This window comes from Choloepus didactylus, chromosome 6 (assembly GCF_015220235.1).
Source record: "Choloepus didactylus isolate mChoDid1 chromosome 6, mChoDid1.pri, whole genome shotgun sequence".
Lineage (NCBI taxonomy): Eukaryota > Metazoa > Chordata > Mammalia > Pilosa > Megalonychidae > Choloepus > Choloepus didactylus.
The window spans coordinates 43,608,418-43,621,009 of NC_051312.1; the positions used below are offsets into that span (position 1 = coordinate 43,608,418).

Genomic DNA, 12,592 nt, shown 5'->3' on the forward strand with positions numbered 1-12,592 from the left:
GCCAAGAGAATAAAAATAAAACAAAAACAAAAACATAGGATTGTACAACAAAATAGTGGACCCTAATGTAAACAATGGATTAGTTAAAAGTACAATTATAAAAATTTTCTCTCATGAATTATAACAAATGTACCTAATGTAAGATGAGAACTCCGTATTTTATGCATGATTTTTCTGTAAACCTACAATTTCTCTATAATTTTAAAAAAACAAGTAACATATCAAAGGAGAAAACAAAACAGATTGGAGAGGATAGAGGAAAGAGGAAGTGAACTTCAACAAAGATCAACAGAAAGTATCCAATCTGAACAATAAAAAGAAAACAGATTGATTAAAAAACAAAGAGAGCTTGGGGCCTGCCGGACAAATAACAAAAGGTCTAATGTTATTGTCATCAGAGTCCCAGCAGCAGAAAGAAGGCATTTCTAAAAAGTATTTAAAAATGATGGCCAAGAATGTCCTGAGTGTGGCAAAAGACCAAAACCTACAGATTCAAGCTGTTTGGAGAACCCTAAACAGGATAAAATTAAAATATCCTCACCTAACTGCTGAAAACTAAGGATTTAAAAAAAAAAAAAAAACCCTTCAAAGCAGCTAGACAAAGATAATGCATTACCTATAGAGGAACGATAACTTAAATGACTGTAGATTTCTCACTGGGAACCAAAGAAGCCAGAAGGAAGTGGCCCAGTATTCTTCAAGTGCTAAAAGAAAAGAACTGTCAACCCAGAATTCTATATCCAGAAAAATATCCTTCAGGAATGAAGATGAAATAAAGACATTCTTAGATGAAGGAAAACTAAGAATCTGTTGCCAGCAGACCTGCTCTAAAGGAATCGCTAAAGGAAGTTCTTCAGACAGAAGGGAAATGATACTAGAAGGAGACAAGGGACACCAAGAAGGAAGGAAGGCAGGGCAGCAGAAATGGTAAATGTCTGAGTGAACATAATAGGCAATTCTTCTTTGGGGTTTAAAATACATTTGAAAGTTTAAAGCAAAATTGATAACACTGCCTTGTGTGGTTTTAATTGTATATAAGTTTAATATATAAGTAACTATAACACACAGAGACCTACAGACTGGTGCAATATTGATTCTAAGTCAACTGTGAAAAGATTGACTGGTGGTTTCAGGAACTGTCAGCCTGACCCATCCGTTATAAAGTGCCCCATCAATTTTTCAGCTAATGGTTTTAGCAGCCATTGATGATCATTACCTAGATCCACTTCTTCATTCAGTGTTACAAAATAGTGATACCCAAACTCTATCATTCCTCTATTAGCTTGTATTCTATAAAAAGGGACTTTCCCAGGTCAGGGATTTGATTACTCTGAAATCAACTGTACTCTGAGGCACAATTCACATAGGAAAGAGAGGATAAATACTTACTTCTTTCCCTTCACTACTAATTTTCTAAATAGAATTAGAACCACTATTTTAAAAATCAATTATTTTATTCCTTCTTTAATTTCTTTCTAATGTGAAGCAGATTAAATTGCTTGAAGGTCTCCTGGTCCCCAAGCAACCCTCTTCTCCCTTCCCCTCTTCTGCCCCCACTGGACCCTCTCCTGTCCCCCAGTGGAGCTACCCTGCTCCCTTGCTCACCATCCCATGAGGCCCACAGCCCGTCTTCTTTGGTTCTGAGATGACTTATTCCCACCTCTAACTAAGGGCCCCTGACCAAAGAAAATCATGTGTTATAATTGATGGAACCAAAATGTAATAATAAATATCTCATTCTTCTCCCAAGGTGGAATCATTGACTTTATAATGATGTTCTTGGCATTGATACAGTCCTTGAAAGACCATTTTGAGGTTGATGGGATTTTTAAAAAGAGAAGAAAATGCTGCCCCATTGAAGATGCACATCAGCAATGGGACAAGGGCAGCCCTTTGCAAAGCTGTTCAAAATAACAAGATCGAGAAGGTGGTGAATGTTTGCACCACAGCTCAGAGTTTCCCCAAACCACATGATCTGGGCAAGGGGTGTGGGAATTAGTAAATTTAAAAGGTGCCCCCCCCCCAAAAAAAAGGTGCCCCACTGATTCTTTTGTTTTTTAATTTTAATTTTTTAACAGATATACGCCTCAAAATTTCCCATTTTAACCACTTCAAGTGTACAATTCAGGAATATTAATTACATTCATAATATTGTGCTATCATCACCAACATCTAATATCCCAACTTTTTCATCACCTCAAAGAGAAACCCTGTACTCCTTCCCATCCTCTCCCCAGAACCACTATTTTTAAACTTTAGATATAGAAGAGGAAGTTGGTGGCGTAATGCCCATTCTTATAAATTTGGAATACATATGATTTACTCATTTTATTTAGACAATTAAAGACCAAAATCCAAACATTTAAAGCATACAGAGTCTTTATGGCAAGAAGTACACAGGATGACATATTCATTTAGAATGTATGTACCATTATGCACTATACTTGCTTTTCATTGCCATTGGATTACTCTCTATTATGTATGTGTGAAAACATATGTAAAATGTCCCCATTCAGAGTATAAGATACTCATAGGCAGTAGGAAGCTGAGACACATTTATTAAAGGACTAAATGAAAATTTCTAAAGGCACTTTGCTACTTTTATCTCATCTAATCCTCACAAAAAATCTAGGAAGCAGTTATCAGCATCCCCATTTTAGAGACAAGGAAACCTCTGGGCAAGGAGATTATGTTGCATGCTCAACTCGTGCTTAATTAGGGCTGTGCTTAGTTACCACAAATCCAAGCCCACACTCTCTGACTCCAGAGCCATTTCTCTCAGCCATGCCGCTATTCCGTTAGTGAAATGTATTCTCTCTGGTAGGTGAGTTTCAGCCGCTCTATTAACAATCTGGCAGCTACATCATATTTCTGCCATCTAAGACCCAGAAGATGAAATAAGGCCACAGAAGAAGACATGTGGGAGAGTTATAAACTCCCTGCCTCCCTACTGGGCAGGTACAGCAATAACTGTTCCCCGGGAAGGCATAAATTATACAGGAGACAGTGACCCTCCTACCCAGGGACTTAAAATAGAATGCAGAGGGCAAGGAAAATCAACCTATCAAAACAATCACTGAAATCATTAGATCTTATGTTTTTGGAAAAAAATTGATAACATGAGAAAATGGTAGCAATAAAGAGGACATCTCAATTAGGCATATTAAAGAAGTCTAGCAAGAGAGAAAAAAAGACGGACACAAAAATAGCCTAAATTTTAACAGTTTCATTCTACCTTATGGGATTGTGGGCAGTTTTATTTTCCTATTTATACTTTTCTATAATTGCAAGTTCTTTACAATAAACAGAAGAAAAATATTAAAATATATAGGCACAGAAAACAAATATGTCAATTTGTTCAGAGCTGACTATAGTTATATAGGCTCAAGTAGTTTAAATATTTAGGGAGAAAGGAAAGAAGAAGAAACCGTGACCAGAGTGACAAGTGGCAGGTACAAAGCAACTTGCTGGGAGAGCTGGAACAGTATTAAAGGCGGGGAAGAGGGGCTCAAAGGTCACTGAGGCTGCTGTGTGCAAGACAGTTTCGGGTACACGGGTGCTGGAAAAGAAGAGACAGCACAAATCCAGGCCAAGGAGTAGTTAAGTTCGACACCAAGAGTGCTGAGAGGCAGGGTGGGGCAGGGTGAATTTAAAGGTGTGTGTGTATGTGTATGCGTGTATTCATAATATAAAATACTATATAACAGATAGAATAGGTTGGTCACAGTCAAGGAGGACTTTAATTTTATCTATCCTGTTTGGACTTTTTTCCTAAAAAATATATTCTTACAGTATACGTATTAGTAATATACAAACATTTTTAAAAAGAGTACAAATTAAGAAGAAAAGCAAGCACATAAATATGAGGCTTGGGGTCAGAGAATCAGTCAAATGAGGATTTAAATGAGCCTAGAATTAGCCTGCTACATGTGACCCTGGATGAGTTAATTTACCTCTCTACACTTCAGTTTCCTTACCTGTTAATTGGGGATAATAAGCTGCATTTGCAGGGCTAATGTGAGAACTGAAAATGAAGTACGTCCCAGGCCCAGTGCATTTAGCAGATCACCGAGAAATGATGGCTGAGCATGAGAAAGAAGTGGTAAAGCAGAGAACCTGCCTGAGCCCATGCCTGAGCCCATGGGTGTAATGCACAGAGACGACAGCAGCCAACATGGACACATCAGCTGATTGCAATGACCAAGGATCCCAGCACCCAGGCCCTCCACACTTACTGCAGTTCTCCTCGTCGCTGCCATCGGGACAGTCCTCAAACCCGTTACACCGGAAGCGGCCAATGATGCAATGGATGCCGCTGGCGCAGGGGAAGAACGTCGGGCCGCATTTTGACTTAGCTTTGGCTGCAGGAAGAAAAGAAGACAGAGAACAGACATCAGGAGATTAACCTTTCAGCCCACTCTACTAACGTGGAGAGTGCAAACGATTCCTTTTAGATTTACCTTGAAACCTCCAAAGGTTTCTTACCACCACCACCACCTGCCCTCCACCCCCAAATACCCAGCCAGATCAGAAGCCTGTGTGTAGCACCCTTTAGAAAGGGAAGTACTAGTCCTCCTGCTTCAAAAGTCCCAAAAAGGCTAAAAGCAGCCCCTGCACCACAGCAGGTGCTCAATCAAAATGTGCCGAACCAAGGAATGCACAGGTGAGTGGGTGGGGAGATGGATGATGGATGGGACTTGCTTCCTTTAGATGCCGAAGAGCCAAACAAAATTCATTCCCCATCAAAGTAACAGGAGTCTATATGTCTTCAGTGCTTTGCTGTACCAGGCAGTGTGCTGAGTTCTTCACCTAGATTACTCTCATTTAATCCACCCAGCAATAGTATGTGATGGTATGCAGAAAAGTTTAAACATTGCTGGCCTGAGACTATCCTTAGAAAGCCTGCACGGCTGGCAGGCAGTTCCTTGGCTAGCATCTGGGATCTTGGATTTCAGCCGAGTTTCCACCATTCTCCGATAATAGTGGCTTGCTGTGCCTAAAACATTACAAACAATGTGGTGTATGCTGAACACCTGTTACCATTCTGTTTGGAATTTTGATATGTGCTGGGCAGAGGGTGCCTATGTGACCAACTCCCAATAAAAACCCTGGGCATTGAGTCTCTCACAACCATCCCAGTGAACATTTCATAAAATGTCCCATCAGGTTGCTGGGAGAAGTAAGCACATCCTATGTGACTCCATTGTGAGAGGGTCCCGGGAAGCCTGTGACTGGTTTCCTCCAGATTTCACCCCATGCACCTTTTACCTGTCCTGATTTTGCTTTGTAACCTTCTGCTGTAATAAATCATAGCCAGGAGCACAACTATATGCTGAGTCCTCTGAATCTTCCTAGAGAATTACCAAACCTGGGGCATAGTCTAGGGGACCCTGACACAGATAGGTAGAGTTCTTATCCCCATTTCAAAGATACACTTTGAGAAGCAAAGTAACTTGCTCAAATTCCCACAGCTAGAAAAATCTGGAGCTGGGATGTGGACTCCTGCAGGTTCTCAGACTCCTGAAACCACACTCTCAACCAACTCAATTGCACTGCCTCCCTGCCAAAGGCTGTCACTTCTTTCAACAAAAGCCAGACTCCTGCTCTAAAGAAATTCTTCTTCCACTCTTGCTGTACAAACAGTTTTAACAGAAACGGCCGTAACACCAGCTTGATTTAGTGTCCTGCTAACCAAACGGCCCTGTGGGGTAATGTACTTTCCCGTTCATGGTGCTGGCTGCTCTGGCTTGCGATAACGAGGTGTAAGATCGGATCTATTTCAGCATCCGGGGTGGCAGGCCTCACCTAGCATCTCTCGTCTCCTGTCTTAGGGACAGGACCCAAGGTCCTTTAAGAAGCAAGGGCCATTATGTTGGGACAAAGAGGCAGTAAATTACCTCCATGTTCCTACTATTTGTAACTTGCCAACTTTGGCAGCAGCCGATTCACAATCAACAGGGTTTAGAGTCCTGGGTCATGCCCAGATTTTAAAAACCCAGAAGGCTGTTTCAACCTGGAGCTTCTGTAATGGTGCTGATGTGCGCTTCACAAAGCCCAAACTCGGGGGAGAGTCAGGCAAATCCAGACTCTCCTTTGTATGACAAGTTTCTAAACATTGCAGAACCTCAATTTTCTTGTATATTGGAGGTAACATCCACCTCATAGGGCTCTGGTAAGGATTCAATGAGCTAATCTATATAAAAAGTTTAGTACAGAGCATGACATAGAGTAGATGTTCAACTAATGGCAATACTTACAGTATTTATCACCATCATCATTACTATCACTAGGTTTATAGAGTTCTTAAATTGATCCTTGGGCTGCTAAATATTTTTTTCTGACTATCAGAGTTAAAAATTTCCATTACAGATGGATGATCTCTATGAATTGATATGAAGGCATTTCCAATATACTGTTAAGTGAAAAGAAGCACAGTCAAAACAGTATCTATACTATGTTAGCCTTCACGGAAGAAAAAAGGTGAAAGATGCATCAGCACATTTGTGCAAATGAAATACAGGAAGGACACAGCAGAAACTAAATAGACTGATTACCAACAAGGGGCGGGTGGGAAAGAGGTGGAAAGAAGAGGGAAATGGGAAGGGAGTAGGGAAAAGGAGGGCAAACACTTCTCTGAGTATATCTATTTGTATAGTTCTAACTCTTAGAACCATGACACTGTTTCATATACCAAAAAATAAGCAAGGCATTAAAATCACCACATGGGGGGGGGCCTCAAAATGGAATAAACAGTAACAAATGAAACTAACTGCATTACAAATAATTAACACCACCAACAGAAGGGAATGGGGAAGAAAAGAACTAACCCAAGTAACTTTGGAAAACACTATTTTAACTGGATTATATAATGCTAAAGAAAAAAAAAAAGAAAATTGTACACAAAGACTGTACTCTAGTTAGATTTGTTTCTCACAGAGGAATGGATTAGCAATTTTGAAACTACTTTATGTGTGTACTAGGGTTGGACAAATAAGTAAATACATTGTAGAAAGTAAGAGCCAGGTGTCTCACCATCAGAGGAAGAAGTTACAAATAAGGAAAGTGGGAAAGGCTAAAATGTTCCCTGAGGTTTGGAATGGAATTGAGCTCAAGGTTATATATTAATACACACACATACACAGATAAACAAGTACAAAAATAAATATAGATCTGTGTGTATGCACAGGTTAGTATATAGATGTGTATTTCCTAGCTCTGTGCTGAGAAGAACCATGAGCAAAATATCCCAACAACAATGAGCACCCAGCCCTTGGTTTCTAAATACCATTCTCTAATAAAGGGAACCAGGGCTCCTTAGAGAAGTGGTTGATTGCAGGGATAAAATAAAAGATGACCCTGGAGTGTCTTGAGTTGCCAGAAAGTACAGAAGTGCTCAAAAAATGACGGAGTTGTCCAAAAAAACACAGGAGTCAACCCAAAGAAGCTCCTAATGGCCAAAGCTAGAATCATTTGAGCAACAAAATAAACAACAATGGTACTGGATTATAACACAGAGAATAAAATTAATATCTATGAGTCCATACCAAAATCAGAAATTGCTGAATAAATAAATTAATGGGGGGAGGGAGGGAAAGCTCCTCCTTATAGAAGTCCAATTAATAAATGTTGAAGGAATGAGGGAAATAGAAAATCAACATTAAGCAAATAAAGTAATAACTGTTACAGCAAGAGCCACTGATGGATGCCAAAATTAGAGAGCGTAAGCTTGAGGAGAAACAAGGTATTTGCATATTCTCAAAGTATCTCTCCCAATATATTTATTAACTAGAAAGGGAAACATAGTAACTTTACAGTGGAGAGGCTTGACAGACGCCACCTTAACCGAGTGATCGAGGTTAACGTCACCAGTGATAAGGCATTACTGTTTCCCTGATACGAAGACCTGAGAAGGACACAATGTCAGTTCTGTGATATTCCTGCCAAAAATGCAAAGCTAAGCATGAGGAAATATCATCAGACAAACCCAAACCAACGGACAGCCGACAAAACAACTGACAAGTACTCTTTAAAAGTGTCAAGTTCATGAAGACAAGGAAAGACTGAGGTATCATCACAGACTGGAGGAGACAAAGTTTACATGTAATATGGGAACCTAGAACAGAAAAAAAGGGACATTAATGGAAAGTTCTGTGCTGTTTTTGCAACTTTTCTGAAATCTGAAATTACCTCAAAATGAAAAGCTAAAATGAATATACAGAGACAAACCGAAATAAAGAGAACAAAAAAAAATCACCTATAATCTCTCTATCCTAAAGTAACCAAATTAACATTTTTCTATGCCTCTTATATACACAGTTGTGTAAAAGAAAATGCACATCATTTAAAAAAAAGTTCCGAACAGACTTTTTAAAATAAAATTTTTTATTTTGACATCATTGTAGGTTCATGTCGGTCATAAGAAATAATACAGTCATAATAAATAACACCCGCAAGGGGTAACATCTTGCAAAACTATAGTGCAATCTCACAACCAGGATACTGACATTCATACAATCAAGACAGAACATTTCCATCACCGCGAGGATCTCTCAGGTTGCCCTTCTACAGCTACACCCACGTCCCTGCTACTCCCATCCCCTCCTTTATCACTGGCAATCACTAATCCGCTCTCCACTTTTATACTTTTTCATTTCAAGGATGTTATATAAATGGAATCATACAGTATGTAATCTTTGGAAATGGTTTTTTCTCATTTTGGCATTGGGAAGAATGCACATAATTTTGTGTCCTAATTTTTTTCACTTTTAATTACAACAAATATTTCCAAAAGTTTGTTATAGCTGCAAAATATTTCAACATATTGGTGTTTCAAGATTATTTTTACCATTTCCCCAATGCTGAACATTTGATTACAATCAAATTTTCACAATTATAACTAACACTGGATGAACATCTTTTGCACAGAACTTTGCAAATCAAATCATTTCCTTAGGCCAGATTCCTAAAAAAGGGGGTCCTGGGTGGAAGGGCAGGAACGTCTTTCCCCAAATAGCAGCTGACACAGAGCTGTTTCATTAAACATTCACCATTTGCCAGCCTTTAAAACCAACAAACATTTTGCTCCCAGAGCATTCTGGAGCCACAAACTCAGTGTTACAAACCATTATAAGAAGGGCATTTGAGCCCCTGCCAGGGAAAGTCAACAGAAGAGGCGAGTTCCATTTTCCAGGGTCAAGTCTGGACTGACCGCCTGCTCCTCTGCCAATGTGACAGCCACCCTGTCCTTTCAGCCAGGTTCAAGCCTCTCACACACCGCCCAGAATCAGCCCAGCCAGCCTTGCTCTGGACACCCTTTTGGGGATCAGGGAAGGGCTTCCTGTAAGCTTTGCCATCAAAGCCGAGAGTTTCCTTGCAAACCTCAACATGTTGCTCTATGGCCTTCCCATCACTTCTAAGAATAAAATCTAAAGTCCCATCACAGCCATCACGTAGCCTCTGGAAACCTCTACAATTTCTACTAATCCCCTCATTCCTCCTGGAGCACATGCCCACCTCAGGGCCTCTGTAGGCTGCCATTCCCTCTATCTGGAATGTTTTCCTCCCAGAGAGCATTTAGGTACTTTGACCACTGTAATGTCTACAACAGAAACCCCCACTCCCATCCTCAGCCACTCTCCCCTTTACCCTGCTTTTCTCTTTCTTCTTAGACAGATGTCTCAGGCTTTGTGTTGGGCTGTTTGACCGATGCCCCCTCACCCAACACATGCTCATTTGAATATTAAAGTCACCACTTTTGAAGGAGCTGTATTGTCCAATGCCTACAACAGGTGCTCAACCAAGATTTGTGGGATACACCAATGAACCTATAAAATGAAGGGGTGGATGTAAACCCGACATCGTGGGATTGAGAACATCTTGACCAAAAGGGGGATGTGAAAATGAAACAAAATAAAGTTTCAGTGGCTGAGAGATTCCAAATAGAGTCAAGAGGCCACTCAGGTGGGCACTCTTACACACTATATAGATAACACTTTTTAGATTTTAATGTACTGGAATAGCTTAGAAGTAAATGCCTGAAACTATCAAACTGCAACCCAGTCACCTTGACTCTTGAAGACAACTGTATAACAATGTAGCTTACAAGGGGTGACAGTATGATTGTGAAAGCCTTGTGGATCACACTCCCTTTATCCAGTGTATGGACGGATGAGTAGAAAAATGGGGACAGAAAACAAAATGAAAAATAGGGTGGGGGTATGATTTGGGTGTTTTTACTTTTATTTTTATTCTTCTTTTTACTTTTTCTGGTACAAGGAAAATGTTCAAAAAAATAGACTGGGGTGATGAATGCACAACTATATGACGTTACAGTGAACAGTTGATTGTATACCACAGATGACTGTATGATATGTGAATATATCTCAGTAAAATTGAATTTAAAAAAAATGAAGGGGTGGGACTGGATAATACTAGCTTGCATTTACTGATTGCTTGGTATGAGCCAAATAGTATGCTGTGTGCTTTACAGATCCCATCTTATTTGGTCTTCACCACCCTCAGTTAAGAAGCTGAGGTCACGGCACAGTTAATAAAGAGAGTCAAGGTGCAAAGCTTGCCCTTGCCCCTGATACATCTGTTCGACTGCTTTCTTAGATTTCTCTAAGGCCTAGTCTGATCCAAAGGACTACACTTCACGAGACAAAGAAAAAGAAAAGAGAGTGAGAATATGAATGATTATAAATGGATTAGCGACCATTCAATTAACCAGCTCTCTTGGCCAGGCCACCGCACCTGCTTCAGGAATCATTAATGAGACTTCCCGCCTTGTTGGAGATGCTCAGTCGGTGTTTATGTCAGAGGGAGCCTGTCGAGTTGTGATTTACATTTGCACCATTGGACACCTGCTAAGGCAACCGCTGCTGCGGATCACAGGCGGCCCACAGAGCGCCTAGCAGAGGCACAGAGAGAAGCCGGCTGCTGAAACAGCTGTGGGCTGCTCCCTGCCTGCTCAGGGGGGACCCAAACAAAGCCGATGGCCACCACCCTCCCCCATTCCCACAAAGGGGAGACTGCAGCATGAGCAGTCCCTGGAAGAAAGTGCAAGACAAACTGCAAGTGTTTAAAATTGCCCTGACAAGGCTGATGGCATGACTCTATACCATTAAATGCTCAAATTCACCACTTTTCAGGTTCTTGCTCCGTAGACTTTTCAAAGCAGCAGCTTTCACTAGCCACAAGACAGGGGACCAGGACTTCCCCGGGGTTAGGTTTATTTCCTGAGCTGAATCCCCTCCCCGCCTTGGAGCCTAGTCATTGGAGTTCTGGATTTCACAGTCCAGTAAAATAAAAATTAAAAAGAATACATAAATAAATGGGAGCGGAGGAAGGACTAACATGACTGCCAACTTTTTTTCTTACCAAAAAGAATGTAAACAAACAAATCTGCAATGATCTCTACCCACTGCCACCCCTACAGGAAAGGCTACTTGAACATCCAAAATGTCAGAAGGACATAATCTCAGAACTTTTACCCAGAAGTGATGGGTGGAAACCTCACATTCACTATGTTGCCCTTATTTTTCTTACTTCACCAGAGACCAGTGGTAACCATGTGGTAGGTCAGAGACAGTCCTGGGACCAATATTTGGGGACCATGTCAGAACAAGAGGGGGGCCAGGAGAAAGCCCATCCCTGTGTCGCCAAGTTGTGACACTCCCAGGACGAGGACCCTGTCTCCCCATGCCCAGCAGAACATCTGGAGCGCGGTGGGTAGTCCACGCAGTTTGTTCAATAAGTAGTTCTCACATTTTACAGATGAGAACACTGAGCCCCCAAGAGGCAAATGGGCTTGCCCAAAGACTCATAGTCAATTACAGTTAGACTGGTCTAGAATCCAGTTCTCCTGCCCTGGAATGCAGCCTCTTTCAACTACACTAAGCTTTAGGCAGGGTACCCGTGGGCCAAACCCACTGAACCCCACCATAGGGATGAGATTCAAGAGAACGAGAAAAGGGGTCATGAGACTGAAAGCCACTGGCCCACATGGCCAGAACTTTTCAAGCCTTGGACAGAAGGGGTCTTCACCAGATCTCACATCTATGGCTCCTGATTCACCCAGGAAGAGCTTGGAGTTGCGCACTGGTCCTGGAGGATGATGGCTGCTGCATTGTGGGATTGCTTTCTATGGCTGCTGCCCCAGAATCTCCCCAGAAAGCAATCACAAGAAAGAGCTGGGCAGAGGCTGCAATGTCAGAAGCCTCTCCGTTCAGCCAGAACAACCATGAGCTTGGCAAATCAGACCTGCTGCATCTCAGCCTGTGGCAATAGCTCTAGTCAAAGCTGCAGGTGTCCAAGATCTCTCCTCCAGGCCTTTGTTGTTGGCCAAATCAGCGTGCCTGCTGCTTACTTCGAACCCTGCTTACCCTGCCTCCCACACCTGCCCCAGGATCCTGCCAGTGTGTGTGCAAGACAGCCCAGAGGCAGAAGCAGGAGCCTTGTAAATATAAGACCTAGCTCACTGAAAAATCCAAACAATAGAGAAGCATATAAAAGCGAATGTAAAACTTACCCCAAATTGCCATCACCCAGAAACCCACTGTGGCCATCCAAGTAAACGTGCTCCCAGAGCAGG

At 41.5% G+C, this 12,592-nt stretch overlaps 1 protein-coding gene across 2 annotated transcripts in view; it reads right to left on the minus strand.

Annotated features, from left to right (window-relative positions):
- The window catches only part of LDLRAD3 (low density lipoprotein receptor class A domain containing 3), a 261,942-nt gene that overhangs the window by 132,343 nt on the left and 117,007 nt on the right, over positions 1-12,592 (minus strand). For both annotated transcript variants that reach the window (XM_037840177.1, XM_037840176.1), the window contains exon 3: positions 4,236-4,361. In XM_037840177.1, coding sequence (XP_037696105.1) covers positions 4,236-4,361 — 126 coding nt within the window. The remainder of the gene's footprint in view (positions 1-4,235; positions 4,362-12,592) is intronic.